Source organism: Colletes latitarsis, chromosome 7, assembly GCF_051014445.1.
Source record: "Colletes latitarsis isolate SP2378_abdomen chromosome 7, iyColLati1, whole genome shotgun sequence".
Taxonomy (NCBI): domain Eukaryota; kingdom Metazoa; phylum Arthropoda; class Insecta; order Hymenoptera; family Colletidae; genus Colletes; species Colletes latitarsis.
In genome coordinates, this window is record NC_135140.1 from 16,981,763 (window position 1) to 16,996,004 (window position 14,242).

Consider the following 14,242-nt stretch of genomic DNA (forward strand, 5'->3'; position numbering starts at 1 on the left):
GGTAAAATTAGAAAAAGAAAATAACACATGCCTAGAATTGCAAAAAACGAGAATCAAGAACAGGAAAGAAAAGACTCGATGATAGGAGCAAAATATAGAGTATAAAATAATTTAAAATAGAATTTTCAATCTCAAGGTCACGCCAAGGTCATGCTGATACGGACGTAGAAACGTATGTTACGATCGAAGAAATTGTTACCGAATGTTACGGATTTTCTGTTAAAAGAATGATATAAATTTGTTTGGATTCTGATTTTTCTGAATCGAACGTTAGTAATCTTTGCGTGGGTAGAAGCTAAGGATCAATAACCCTTCCGTTGTGGACGAAACGCGACCTTCTAATTCTCGACTAATAATGCGTCGGATGCGTGCAGAGCCAATTTGTCTATTATCTCGTTGTCAGATTTATTTGTTACACTTCTGGTGACTCACACGAGGAGGCACGTAAGACTCGTTTTCGTTCGCGGTTCTACGAATCTTTTTTATTGTCTCGTATAAATTTCGACCCGATTTGATTTAATTTAACAACGCAACATTGCTGTTCGTTAATCATCAATTAGACAATAGTAAGCCAGTACGTTACACAGTACGATCTTAAATATTGACATATTAATATTATTGGAGCAAATAATATTGATACATAATTTATTATTATTCTTATAATAAATAGTATTTCTTTAGTTAAATTCAAATTTTATTACAATGAATAATAATATTCACTACTGTCGTAACTGTTTGTTGACCTACAGTAACATTTACATCTGGGTTTCAGTGATTAAGCGAACGATATTAACGAATTGCAATTGCATCCTTCGTTCCACTTATTAGAAGTTGCATTCGACAGTCGTAATTCGTTGACACGTTTAATTAAAAAATAACACGCTACCGTTAATCGTCCCCTGTTGATTATTGATCGCTAAAATTTTTGATTTAACGCGCTTAGCAAACGCTTAATAAATAACGCGTAATCATTCCGCGATAATTGTTGCTAAAACGCTTGACCTACATGTCGCGTGCATTCCACTTAGCTTCGCGCCGTGAACTTTTTATTTAACTCGAGGTGTGGAAATTATTTAACAATTACGCGTAGATAAATTAGCGAGACTCGTCGACTGTCGTACAGCACTTTTACTATTTTTTATTCAATAATAAATAACGTGGTAATTTTATCAGGATTCCTGCCCCCTTTTCTAATAGAAACTGCACATAATTCCGAAGGAAAGTGTCAGAAGATAAATGAAGAAAGCATAAAGAAAATATTCCGCGACAGGCTATAATCAATATTCGATAAACTATCTTCCCATTTGAAATTCATTTGGAAATATAACTGTAGACATTTTCTATGTTTTAAATATGTCCAAGTATAAACTTAAACTTTTATAAGTAGTCTGTTATTTACATATAGTTGCATGGTAACTCTGAAACATTTATTCTCTATATTAAATCATTTCAATAGGTTTCTTTACAACCGTGTTGCAAAGATATTAAAATTCTTTTTTAATTAGTCAAAAAAATTTTGCAAATTCCCCAAGTGACAAAAAAAATTTCGTACACTCGTCTGTGAAAATTTGAAAAGCGTTTTAATTGCATCGACAAGTGACGGTGGTCGCGAATTGTCTGACATATTACGTCCCATACTACTGTTTCCGTAATAGCTGCCAGTTGAGAAGATTGCAGAATGATAAGAAGAAGTTCTCACTCGTTACAGAAAATTGCTGCAATCAACATAATCACGATAATAGACTATAATAGACTATTCGATACGTTTTTCTCGTAACAACAAACTAATATCAAGAGAGATTGCACGCAGTATCAAAATAATCTGATGGAAAAGTAACAATTCTTTTTCCAATCGTTTTCAGACGTATAGCTTATCCTTCTTCTTAGAATTCCGTAACACGTGTGTGAAATGAATCGAACGTACACCAGAAATTTGTTAAACATTACGTACATTTATTTCATAGCGTCCATACTCCGAGAATTTGTTACATTATATAAACATAGATATTTCGTTTTTATGCTAGTGTCTAGATCGATATACCTACGTGTGTATAGCTATAATACTTCTAGGCATGCAGTATTCCATCTCCTTTATTTCTTTTTTCTTTTTTATTTGGTAAAACGTGTCGCGTGTTAAACACACTTATACTCTGATTTTCTCACGCTACCCATTCAGACCAGTTCCTCATTCATACATAGTTCTTAGACATAGAAATCTCATCGAAATCATCAATTCTTTGGGTGTCGTTCTGATAAGTGTATGTTCGAAATTTTACAGTTCGCATCGTTTTTATTTTTTCGCTCTGATAAAGAAGATAGAAATATCGTTGCAAATTTTCGGGTGTTTTCGTTCAAAGCGTAAGGAAATAATTAATTTCGAGGCTGTTCGCAGATTTTTTTAATGCTAATAAATATTTCATTAAAATTTTCACCTCGTCGCGAAATTTCGACCCTACATTGTCGCTGGGAGCAATAAAAATAAATTTACAAGCTCTTTCTTCAACGATCGAAAGCTTTTGCATTTACATACAGTTTTGTTTCCTTTACCAGAATGATAAATAAAAATCGGCGCGAGGTTTCGAATTTTCAGGCTTGAATATTTTTAGTTGGCTATAAGCGAACAGTGACAGCTTTTGCTGATCAGAAACGATCGTGATTGGATCACTATCGTGGCCAAAGAGTCGCGATCTCGGAGATTCACATCGATACTTGCCCTTAACAGAATCACTTATCACAGAATCTCGCGCGGAATTCATCAAGTCGAAGGATGTGCAAGAAAACTGACGCGAAGCCAAACGAAACTGGAACTTTTCTATACAATTCGTGCGTGTAACAATCGATTTTACTGATCTCGAAGAAAAATCGGCGAATTCTAAACGAGACAAAGCAATTCGTGACAGACGGTGCGATTTATTGACTAAGTAAAGTAAAAGGAACTGCTGCTTAATATTCTTATACTCTTCCTAGAATTCTACACGTAAAATATAGCAATCTTTCTGGCTTCAGGGCGTGAAGTGAACATGGTCACAGAAAACATTTGCTTCACTGTCCATTTCCTTCGCAATTTGGTTCTGATCTCCGTTCACCGGTGACGTGTTAATTTCATTTCACCGTTTTCGCACTCGGGAATTCAAGGATGTAAAAAATAATCACGACGAGAATATCGAGAAGGAACAATAATAATTATATTTATTACGCAGTTTACAGTTATTTAGGTAGGTTGAGTCGATGAAACAAATGCTTTTGCTTATTTTTCTTTTTCCCCCAAACGAAAGGAGCCTGGCAACCGGACAGACGCGACCGGAAGTATCGAAACACTATATTCTCGAGAAATACATTTCGGCTGATCCGAGAACGAGAGCATTTGCTATACTTTAAGCGTAAAGACTCTTAAACTGGTATACTTCAGTCGCATGCGCTATAGTCCACCGATCCGTGAAATATATTAAGGTTTCTCGTAAAGTAAATGTACAAATATAACTCGTAGGAATTTCGAGCAATCACAAGTCTCGAACGCTCTTCGCCATCGTTAACCGAATCCCTCGTCTCTTCTCTCATTATTGTCCAGTATAGACGTAAGCTTCGTAGAAAACCCTATATCTGTCTCTTCTCTTCTTCTTTTTCTCTCTGTTAAACGTCCCGCGCGACGTTAATCTCGTTACAAGGAGAATTACTCGCACGTATGTTTGGTCGAATGCGGAATTCATTAATGACTACGGCCCTCGCAACTTCCTTCGTGTAACTGGCAGCGTCGGTACAGGTCTTAGACGTCTCAACCTGGCCTCTGTTCTTGTTTTCAACGGAATCGATAAGCTTCCAGAACGTCGGTTACAATTTATTTTTCGTGTACTAATCGATACGGGATTTTTAACCTGATTCGAATCAAAGTTGAACAAAGAAGGTCAATAGACTTTATTTAGATTGTTTAGATTCGTGATTGGCAATATTGACGTTGAATTCTCGTCGTCTAGAATTTGGTAGTCTCTGCCTCACTGTGGCCCAAGTTTTGCAGTGTGCTATAATGATCCAACTTAGACTATACCCTACGATTTTGTATGGATTAGGTTCCATGGTGGACCAAGTTTCACAGTGGATGTACCATTATAGACCAAGCTCCTCAATTGCTCAAGTTTCACAGTGAAGTTTGATCTAACATGGAGTTTAGTTTGCTATAAAACATGATCTGCTATGGAATTTCGCCCACAATGGGCTTGGAGAAATAATTTAAAACAGCTACTAGTCTTAATTCCGTACCAATTAAAAAGCTCGTAGGTTACGTAACTTTTGAGCATGTTCTGGATCGTGTAGATCTTCTATTCAATGGTAAAACAGTTTCTAGCATCGCAGAAGCTACGTTAGTTTCGTGTTTTTAGTACAGATGGCGTTAATTAGTAGTACCGTTTGTCGGTAAAAAAGATCGCTACCATAATTTCCTGCTTTGCCGACAGAGAAGTCTCTAGAGTTGCGACCAAGTTCTGAAAACTTTCGATCATGTCTGTTCATGCTTTTCTCAAATTTGATTTATAGATATTCGATACATTGCTCGCCAATCATGTTATTCTCAATTAGATTTCACAGGAATTGATTCGTTAGCTTATTTATATATAAAGTTAGTAAATTGAACGTTTGCCAATGAAATTCGTTCGTTAATTTAGAAGGTACCCTGATCGGCAAGCAACGTGTTAACAACAACAACAATCTCCAGTAAATCCGTAGCTCTGAAACCAAATTCAAACGCGTTCAAACCTAATTTGCGAAGAAATTAATTTTCAAACGCAACGCTGTAGGCAACTTACGTTACTATTAATACTATGAAACCGTAAAATACGTCGCTATGATACACCTATTATTTCACTACGGCGTATAAGGAGAAAATCAGTAACAATAAGTGACACATTCGACGGTGCTACAATATATGCTGCGTATCGCTTCTGCCATCCCATTCTGTTCAATATTTTCTCATAGAAACGAATACACAAGTAGTAAAAGTAACTTTTATCGTAAAGAATTCTATGAAATAAAAAAAAAAAAACGCTGGTACAAAATCCTGCATCGGAAATACTAGTTACGAGCATAATAACGTAAAATAAAAATATTCTACTATACTAAATGTGACTATACTACTTAACATAATATAAAAGTACGTTAAGAAAAATTGATTGGTACCCTTTCGGCACGATTGTCGACTGTAATCGATTGTTGAAATCAGCTGTGTGTGCCTTCTCAATATATATTTATTTCACAAATATTTTATGAATATTCATTTGTTTCACTGTGGAAATTTTTAAGATGCTCTACATTACGTGTAGCTTCGAATAAGATTTTATACAACAAAGTTGGACCATTTTCGAACAATTGCTTAAATATTAAAATTATTATAGAATTATTATAGAAAGAATAATGGTTTTAAATGCGTAAAAAGAACAGAGTTAAGGCAACTGGGGCATCCAAATGGTCGAAATGAGTAACTTTCTTGAGTCGTGCATTCAGCTATTTCAATTCAACTGTTTGACAATCACGCGTACCGAATGGGTTGAAAATGCTGAACACCGTGCACATGTGGTTGAGTATTTTTCTGATTGACTTAACCCATTGCACCCCCGGTAATCAGCTTTTATCCGGATCGCAGAAGAGTGCAAAGGGCTCGATCGTGCTCTCTACGAGTTCGTTTGCCTTTAAGAAAACCGAATCCTAAGAACTGTCTGAAAGTGCACGAAGAACAATCGATCGATAACAATAAAATCTACCGAAAGTTTCCTGTTCTGATAGTCCGTTGGCGAATAAATACGACTTAAATACTGGCAGTGGAAGATGCAATGCAGTTATCCGCAGAGTAGGTACACGTTAAATAGGTACGCGAAACATTAAGAGGGACTTAAGTAGTTCGAACGAATCGCGCCAACCCGATGAAAACAATCGCAAACTCATCGTCGACGCTCGATTTATAAATTATGTGCTCATACAAAAATAATTACGCGGTCCTCTGCCACCCGGGGAGCAAAGCTTAGTCGTCCCGGGTCACATTAGTTACGTTCGCCTCGCCGTCAGATTTACAATTCGTTTTTCTAATCGCGGTCGCGTAGAATTTCTCGACCCGGCGTTTTTAGTCGGCTGCCCTCGAGTGCAATTCGCACGACGAACCTCGAAGCAACGCGTTTAGGCCGTGGAATGAAGAATTCGAGGTTCTGGGAGTCCTTCAGCCTTCCCTGGAGACCTCGTTCAGTGGATTTTAGTCATTTTTCGCCTTCTTCAAGCATCCAGTTGCATGAAAAATTTTTTTCTTTCAATTTTTCCCCGAAGAATTTAAGAAATTATAAAAAGTTTACAAACACGCGTGTTATAGTAGAATGTTCCCGCGAACGAAGTTACTTTCCTGATTGAGAAGTCTTTTACACATTTGCTTTGCTTTCGAATTTGGTGTCACGACGATAGTATTGCAACGAAACGCATGAACAGGACAAGAAATACTGTATGTCTTTTAAATATACCCTCCGCTGTGTTAAATTATTCCACTAATTATCGAGAGGTTAAATATTTATGAGAAAGGAACGTTTCTTAAATGATAAGACGATTAAGACAGTAACAAAATAACGAGAGAAACCGATGTAATAATTCGTCTTAGGGGTTGATATTTCCTTCAATGTGTCATTTAAAAATCTCTCGGTGAGATGTCCGTCACTCTTTGCCGGTGTAAACGCAACTTGCATGTTCAAGAACGTGTTTATACAAACGTTTACTCAGAGGATAATAGACCTAACAGCCCATCAAGTTTCACAATTAACTGGAAAAGTTTCGGAGAAACGTGAAGCTCCCTATACATCTTTAATACTTATGCGATATCGTTTATTTCTTTACCTTTTTTTTTTTGTTTACTTCTCTCCTTTACTTGTGTTGCACTTAAGTTACAATTATAAATCGTCAGGCAGTTAAGTGTTGCGAGCATGCAACGGATTTGGAAAATAGTTGCACGAAGCTCAGCTCTCTAGCGAAGCATTTATTATACCCGATGTTAATGCATTTTTAATGCAAAATTTCGACCTCTCAGACTAATGTTTGTTACGTTCGAACTGAAATTTTACAACACTGAACATTCAAAACGGATGATATGACTTTCTCTGTACGGTTGAAAATATCCTGAAAGCAACCTCTTCTTATTTTCTCTAACGAAGGACATCGTGCGATTGAAAATATCCGATTTCGATGAAACGTAATAAATAAATGGAGCATTAAAAAAATATCAACCGTTAATTTTTGACAAAATCGATTGAAAAATTAATTTCATCCACAACGTTGAGGACAGCTCAGACCCAGTGGGCAACGGGATAATAATTTACAAAAAAAATATACAGGTCTAATATTTTTCGATGCTCTGTTTCTCAGCCAAGTTTCATAAAAATCGGAGATCGTCGATTAGGTGATGCACCATGGAAGTCTCGGGAGCCCAAGTTACCGTGTTTAACTGTGCTCGTTAATGTGCCGAATGAAAATTCTGAGAGATCGGAATATTAAGCGTGAATTCTTTACATTCGATCATACTCCATCCACCACCGACATCATTCATTAGATCTATTTCACACTGAGCGAACGATGCTGCGTGGTTTCTGCGATCGTGCGTAAAACTCTTGCGATAGTGCGGAACACGTGCGTCTGCGGTCCATGTTTGCACGGTTTTCCACTCTCCACTCTCATCGTTAAACATACGATTAATAATACCTAGTATGCGTTAAACTGTTTTCAATATCGATAGTCCCGTGTCCACGTACGCACGATATAATTCTTTTCTTCTCGTTCGAATATATATCACACTGAGCCGGCTGTGTGTGTGTGTGTTTGTATGTATGCGTTATGTACGTATGCGTATTTGTGTAGGTGTATATATCGAGTGTTTGCAAGTGTGTGTCCATCTTGGATTACGGCCTGGCAGTTTACGGCCCAATGTTTCGTTTACGCGTTTCACGAGGATGCGTCGAGGACCACGCGGGGGCGTCCCTCTGGATTTATAATCGACTCTCGGCACATCACCCGTGTGTGCACAGCGTAGTAAGTTCGAATTGGGACACTGCTCGGTTCTCGGGGGTTTCTTCCTCTCGGTCTCGAAACGTCTCGACGAATATTTATGGAACACCTGTGGCGCCCACTGTCCCGCCATTCTGGCTAGTAGCATTTCCGGGTGCACGTGCACTTGCGCACTAGATCGACGTCCTTTGTGTACCTCATCCCGTCAGCGCAAATCAGTCGAACCTGCAATAAATTCGTCGCATCTTTTATCGATCGGACACATTGAAAATCACTGGGTGTTAACGTAGTTCATAATCAGGTCAGAGATAAACCCCACTCTACTGTTTAGGAAGATGCATAGCAATATCAAAAAAGGTAGCAAATTGTGATTTTATTTATAATGGTACAAGAGGTCTTGAACGACCACAATATTGTGCGTCGACTTTAGTATAGTCAATGTCTGTGTATGCTAGCCTGCAAGTCTTGTGCGTTTCACTAATTACTCTCTCTGATAAATCTCCCATAATATCTTGACTGTTTTATCTGATAAACGTGTGTAATGTTAGGTAGGCGCGTAGGTTAAATATAAGGATCTTTGCTAATCTGTAAGTCTTGTGCATTCCACTCATTACTCTATGACTGTTTTTGACGTCTTTCTCATAAAGTCTTTCGCTGACTCTAACTTTCTAACTTTCACTCAGTTAATGAACTGTCATACTGTTTCCTGTAGCGATTTTGTATACTTGGAACTGCACATTGTAAGGAAAATAGTCGTAGATGTGTTGGTTTCTATCTATGTCTGACTATATCAAGGGACATACTACTGAAAAATCTCTTCACTGCAACAGTGTACATCGTTGCTTAGTGTTATCCATTTCCTACTTTTCTATGGTGAATTTACGCTCGTGTTAGTCAAGAATACAGGATAAAGGATTAAATAGAACCCAGTTTATCGTTTACACAGCATTAATAAGCAAGTAGTTTGCTATGTATTCAGACAGACACTTTTATTTTCTATAATTGGATCGTACCTTGCGTCGTTTTGTCTTCCGTGGCAGGCAGCAAGAGTTGCCACAGCTACCCCAGCACTTGGCAAGCTTCACTGGTCGTCTACTCCGACATCCATTCTCGCTATAGAACTCTCTAGTGTGTTCCTTGCGACATGTCGGTGCTGCAATAGAAACACCCATATTATATACTTTCTGTTAGCTTGACCCTGTTGGGTATTGGGTTATTGGGGCATCGTAGATTGGTAATATTAAAAATGGCCGTACCTTTCTCACAGTACCGCCCATGCCATCCAGTTTGACACCGGCACGTATACGGATAAGGACTTTCTATAGGCGAGGGCACGCATTGCGAGCCTTTCCTGCATCCGTGACCCGCGCAGGGGTCCGAAATTATCGTGCCAGGTACTGTCATAACGATGTCTACAATCGATCGTGGTTGGATTAATTGTTTACCCTTAGAAAAGTTGTCCTAGAGCAATGTTTCGATAGGAGATTCTTAAATACTCACCGGAATGCTCGTGATCCGTGTTCTCTTGTTGCATAGGTTCCTCGTTGCTGCCACTATTCATCATTCCTTCCGGTTCGATGACGTCTCGCGCCTCGTCAGCCTCTTCGTCGTTAGACATGCATCCAGGAGTCACGCGGTGCATTTTAGCGGCGTTGCTGAAGTCTACTAACTTGTGATTGATCCACATCTCGGAGATGCAGCCTGAGATAAAATTAGAATCATTTTCCTAAACGAACAATCTGGTAGCGCGGTTGCATCGATTAGTCTGAAACTGACCTTGGAAGCTCGTGATGTTCCTCAAGTGGAACTCCGTGAATGCTATGTTGGCGACTTCCGGCGTAACGCCGCCGACGTACATAGGCGCGAGAAGCTTCAGGTACTCCTTAGGACCCTCGTTGATGATGCTCCTAGCAGAACCGCGGTCGACTCTCATCGTGAAGTTCTTCTTGATCGCGAGAAGTTCCGCTACGTGGAACTTGCCGTCGGCTACCATTTCGTAACTGTACATCGTCGAGGTTGGGTAGTTACCCACGTCGTACGAGACTCTTACGCGGCCGTTGAACAGCTCCACTGCGAGGTGGTCGCCGTTCTGGCCGTCGTAGAGGAGGACCCCGTTCTCCTGTATGGTCGTGAACACGATGGTCACGTTCGCTTCCGGCCTCGTGCGTAGTGGCTCCAGCTCGACCAGCGAGCTGTTGTCCACGAAGCTCAAACTCGTCAGGTACTCGCATCGTTTTCCTTAAAACAGGATGTCAAACAGCATAAAAATAGCGAAAGTTTTATGCCGTTTGAGAACGTTGAACAATTAGTCTGATTGCTCACCGGTGTAGCCGGGGTGGCACTGGCAAAGGTAGTCCGCGGCGGAAGCGGGAGCTGGTTGGAAACATGCACCGTGCTGACAGTCATGGTGTGCACATGGACTAGTTTGTGGATACAACATGGCTGTCGAGGGTGCAGCCTCGCAGTACCTCCCTGTGTAGTCCGCCGCGCACTTACAAACGTAATTGTTTATGCCGTCGATGCAAGTAGCACCGTTCTGAAAAATATTCAATAGTCAAGTGGACACGAGTGAGATAGTTCGAGTGTTTGGTGAATCATTATCGAGTAAGATAGAAGAGGAACAAGTACCTGGCACATATGATCACCGCAGTCATCCAAGTTGGTGGAACAATTGAGGCCGGTGAAGCCGATTGGGCATTCGCAGCTATAGTAGGTCCCGTGGTCGACGCATCGGCCCCCGTTCTCGCAGGGGTCGTGCCCTTTTGTGCAAAAGGGTATCTTCTCCTCGCAGTACTCGCCCATGAATCCTGGGGCGCAGTCGCATCTGTAGGCCTGTACGAGGTCGACGCAGGTGGCGTTATTTGCGCACTTGTTGTTCTCGCAGTCGTCGACGTTGTTCTCGCATCGAAGTCCCTTGTACCCGGGGGCGCAGTCGCAACTGTCACACACCGACTGATCGTCAATCGAGACATTGACCATGATCTTCGATCGCGGTGCATCCGCCAATCGATATCGCCACGCGCAATCAACTTACCCACGAGTACAATTTTTAAAAATTTAATCCTCGAGCAGTCGTAGGCTTGCTGCAATTTTACTTAGGAAATTCTTTTGTTGATAAGTTGTTGCGCGTGGCTGCTACTCTTCGGGGCTCACGTGCAGGGGTCCCGTTTTGTTTATTTACACAAGAGAGCACGGTTCTGTCTACGTGCAATTTAGTGCTACTGAAACTACGATCTATAGTCTACTCGTCAACACGTAAAATGTTTTTGCGTCGATACGCAACCGTAATCTTTGGCTTGCACATACTACTGTCTACACTCGCTTTGGTTTTATCCGTGGTTTAATTTCCTTCGAGAACGATGCAGTATGCTACAGTAGATATTTAGGAGTGTGCGATCTGTTTCATGTTTCGTGTTTCGGTTACCCGCACATCCCTAATATTTAACTATACCGTGTACATTAGTATATCTCGTGCACGTCTACTCGGTTGTCAAAAACTACTAATTGCAGTCGTGTCTTCCGTGTATGGAAGATCACGTCTGCAGCAGGATTCTCGTGCAAGTGTGAACCGCGAGTTACTCCAGGAACTTGGAGAAATTGAATTTGTCGAGAAAATTTCACTCGATGAGAACCTGGCGCAGACGTTACTACTACGGGTACCACTGAACGAGCAAATAGAGGTCAGACCCGAACGAGCTGGCCAAAGTCTACTTGGCTAGTTGGCTGAGACGTTTGGTACCTGAATCTTCCTTCCTCCAGTACTTTGCAAGTTCCGGTGTTCCGGCAAGGATTTCCATAGCACGCGTCAATTTTATGTTCACACCGGTCCCCATGATATCCTGGCGCGCACTTGCAACGGAACTTCCGATCCGGGAGCGTCTCGCAAAATCCTCCGTTCTGGCATGGCGAAGTGTAGCACAAGTCGCACTTGGCCAAGACTTCGGCTGGCTGTTGGCTGGCTGCGCGGAAGAAAGGTCTACGATTAATGAGCAATTTTAGTACCCCATTGTGACGACGGGCCAAAAAACCATGAACTAAACAGACTGCGTCACGGGCCAGTGAGAAAATCAAAAACATCTGCACGTGCGGAGCATTGAGGCGATTGCGAGCAATCGTGGCCAGCTAACCACACGAACTCCGATAATTCCTACAACACTATACGATAGAAACACTGATCCAGAGCGTCGATAAAATGGTTGGAACATTTCCAGAGGATCAAGGAAACATTTTGATTATCTTCTCGCGAATAAACAATTGCGATGAAAACCCTAGGGGTTGCTAAAGGCATCGATCCAAGAGTCTACAAGTGGAAAGTGCTTAAATCTGATTGCTGCAACTGGCCACGTTTGCCGCGATCGCGATATCTGTCATGGAAGTACATACTTTTGCATTGGAACGCGGTTGCAGGCGTCGTCAGAAGGAGTTTGTCCCTCATTGCTGGCGGCTCCATGCATCTGGCGATACCTGCCTCCACGAAGTCTTTCTTCACCCACTCGGCCAACCATCGCATACTGCAGTCGCAATAGAGCGGGTTGGACCCCAGAGCACTATAAACACACCGGTCGGTGAATTATCGACGTCGAGAATGCAGTACGTTCGATCGCGGAACGTGAGAGATACTCACAGGTGGGTTATAGATTTGAGATCCTCGAATGCGCCCTCGGGGATTACGGAAATGTCGTTACCGTGGAGAGACCTGACGTAAACCGAAATTACAAATCATTATTCAACGGTTCCACAATGAATTTTTGTTTAGAAAAAGAGCAATTACTTTCTATAAGTGTCGATATGCTAATATAATTTAAATGCAATAATTATTGGCGCAACGTTGGAATCGAATTTCTATTTCAGAGGAATTTAAAGACAAAATAATTAAAATTGAAACGATCGAATAAATTGTTTCCGATACTGACAGCTCGAGCAAGTAATTTAAATCGTAAATTAAAATAATTCGTTTATTGTGAATAATCATTCCTCAAATTGTCTCCGCAAATAAAATTAATAGCGATACCGGGGGGGAATAAACGTTGGTAATATATCACGAATCGTCGCGACCGATAAAACGGCGCGTTTTTGCTCGTTAATTCGGCACAGATTGTTTCTTTGACATCGCGGATTCCATTTATACCATTATCGAACTTTAATGTATGCCCAATTATCAATTGTTCTTTTCCCCCTGCGTTCTCCATTCACGGAGAACCAAAGCTCCGCTGAAAGCTCCCAGTGTTTCATTCAGATACGGAAGTTTCGGAAGAAAAATGGTCCCGTTTCCCCCGCGCCTTCCGCCCCGCTATTTCGAGTAATTCTTTCTCCATAATTTATGGAGAACATTGGAAATACTGAATACGAAACAAAGATGTAAATCTACGTATTGTCTGTGAAGAAAAGTAATGGATAATCGAAACTCACATTATTCTCAGCGATTTCAAGCCGGCGAGAGCGTTGCGTTGAACACATTGTAGCTTGTTGTAACTGATGATCCTGGAAAAAGAATAATCAGGCAATAGCAAACTCGATATCGAGTTATAATTATTATTTCGAGAAATGAGAGAATCACAACATTAACTTACAGGTGTGACAATTTGGTGAGGTTCTTGAAGGTGTCGTTCGATAGCATCGCGATCTGATTGTTGCTCAGGTCCCTGAAAGCGCGAGAACTTGGCTTTAGTATTTTTGTATTCGATTCTTCTCGGGATGAAATTTGCGCGTGTATTTTATTTACAATCTAGTGAGAATCCTCAGGTGGTTCAGCCTCTCTGGCTGGATCGTCTTGATGTCATTCACGTCCAAATACAGCTCGGTGGTTTCCGGCGGAATCCCACGTGGAATCTCTGTAAGCTGAGACCTCGAACACCTCACCACTGACCCGGCGCAATTACATTGGGGTGGACAGTAATCGTCTCCTAGGCAACCCACACTGTCGTCTGCAATTTATAAAGTAGACGATGGATCGTTGATCTCGTGATCAATTTGAAAAGAAAGCGAAGAAAATTTCAGGGTATATTTTTAATCGATGGACTTTGTTTCTTCTATGAAACTTACAGTTTTAATAATAGTTTGTGAAATTTAATGCTCTTCAAAGAAATTTTCCTCTTAGAACGTTTCGTTAATCTATAGAAAAATATTACTAGCGAGATCGACGTTGATCTATTCAGGAATTACTTATTTTTGTTTGAAGTAAAACCTCGTTTTCGAAAGATTTAAAGTAGGTTAAATCAGCAGTTAA

The 14,242-nt window shown here is 40.7% G+C and overlaps 1 protein-coding gene across 3 annotated transcripts in view; it reads right to left on the minus strand.

The window, feature by feature from the left end:
• Nucleotides 1-3,163: 3,163 nt before the first annotated feature.
• The window catches only part of Sli (slit guidance ligand), a 405,923-nt gene continuing 394,844 nt past the window's right edge, over nucleotides 3,164-14,242 (minus strand). For all 3 annotated transcript variants that reach the window (XM_076768185.1, XM_076768184.1, XM_076768186.1), the window contains 13 exons: nucleotides 13,739-13,940; nucleotides 13,587-13,658; nucleotides 13,426-13,497; nucleotides 12,641-12,712; nucleotides 12,400-12,563; nucleotides 11,756-11,975; nucleotides 10,645-10,954; nucleotides 10,339-10,552; nucleotides 9,793-10,254; nucleotides 9,517-9,717; nucleotides 9,273-9,428; nucleotides 9,030-9,169; nucleotides 3,164-8,241 (listed from right to left, as the gene is read on the minus strand). In XM_076768185.1, coding sequence (XP_076624300.1) covers nucleotides 8,155-8,241; nucleotides 9,030-9,169; nucleotides 9,273-9,428; nucleotides 9,517-9,717; nucleotides 9,793-10,254; nucleotides 10,339-10,552; nucleotides 10,645-10,954; nucleotides 11,756-11,975; nucleotides 12,400-12,563; nucleotides 12,641-12,712; nucleotides 13,426-13,497; nucleotides 13,587-13,658; nucleotides 13,739-13,940 — 2,372 coding nt within the window. In that variant the 3' untranslated portion in view covers nucleotides 3,164-8,154. The remainder of the gene's footprint in view (nucleotides 8,242-9,029; nucleotides 9,170-9,272; nucleotides 9,429-9,516; nucleotides 9,718-9,792; nucleotides 10,255-10,338; nucleotides 10,553-10,644; nucleotides 10,955-11,755; nucleotides 11,976-12,399; nucleotides 12,564-12,640; nucleotides 12,713-13,425; nucleotides 13,498-13,586; nucleotides 13,659-13,738; nucleotides 13,941-14,242) is intronic.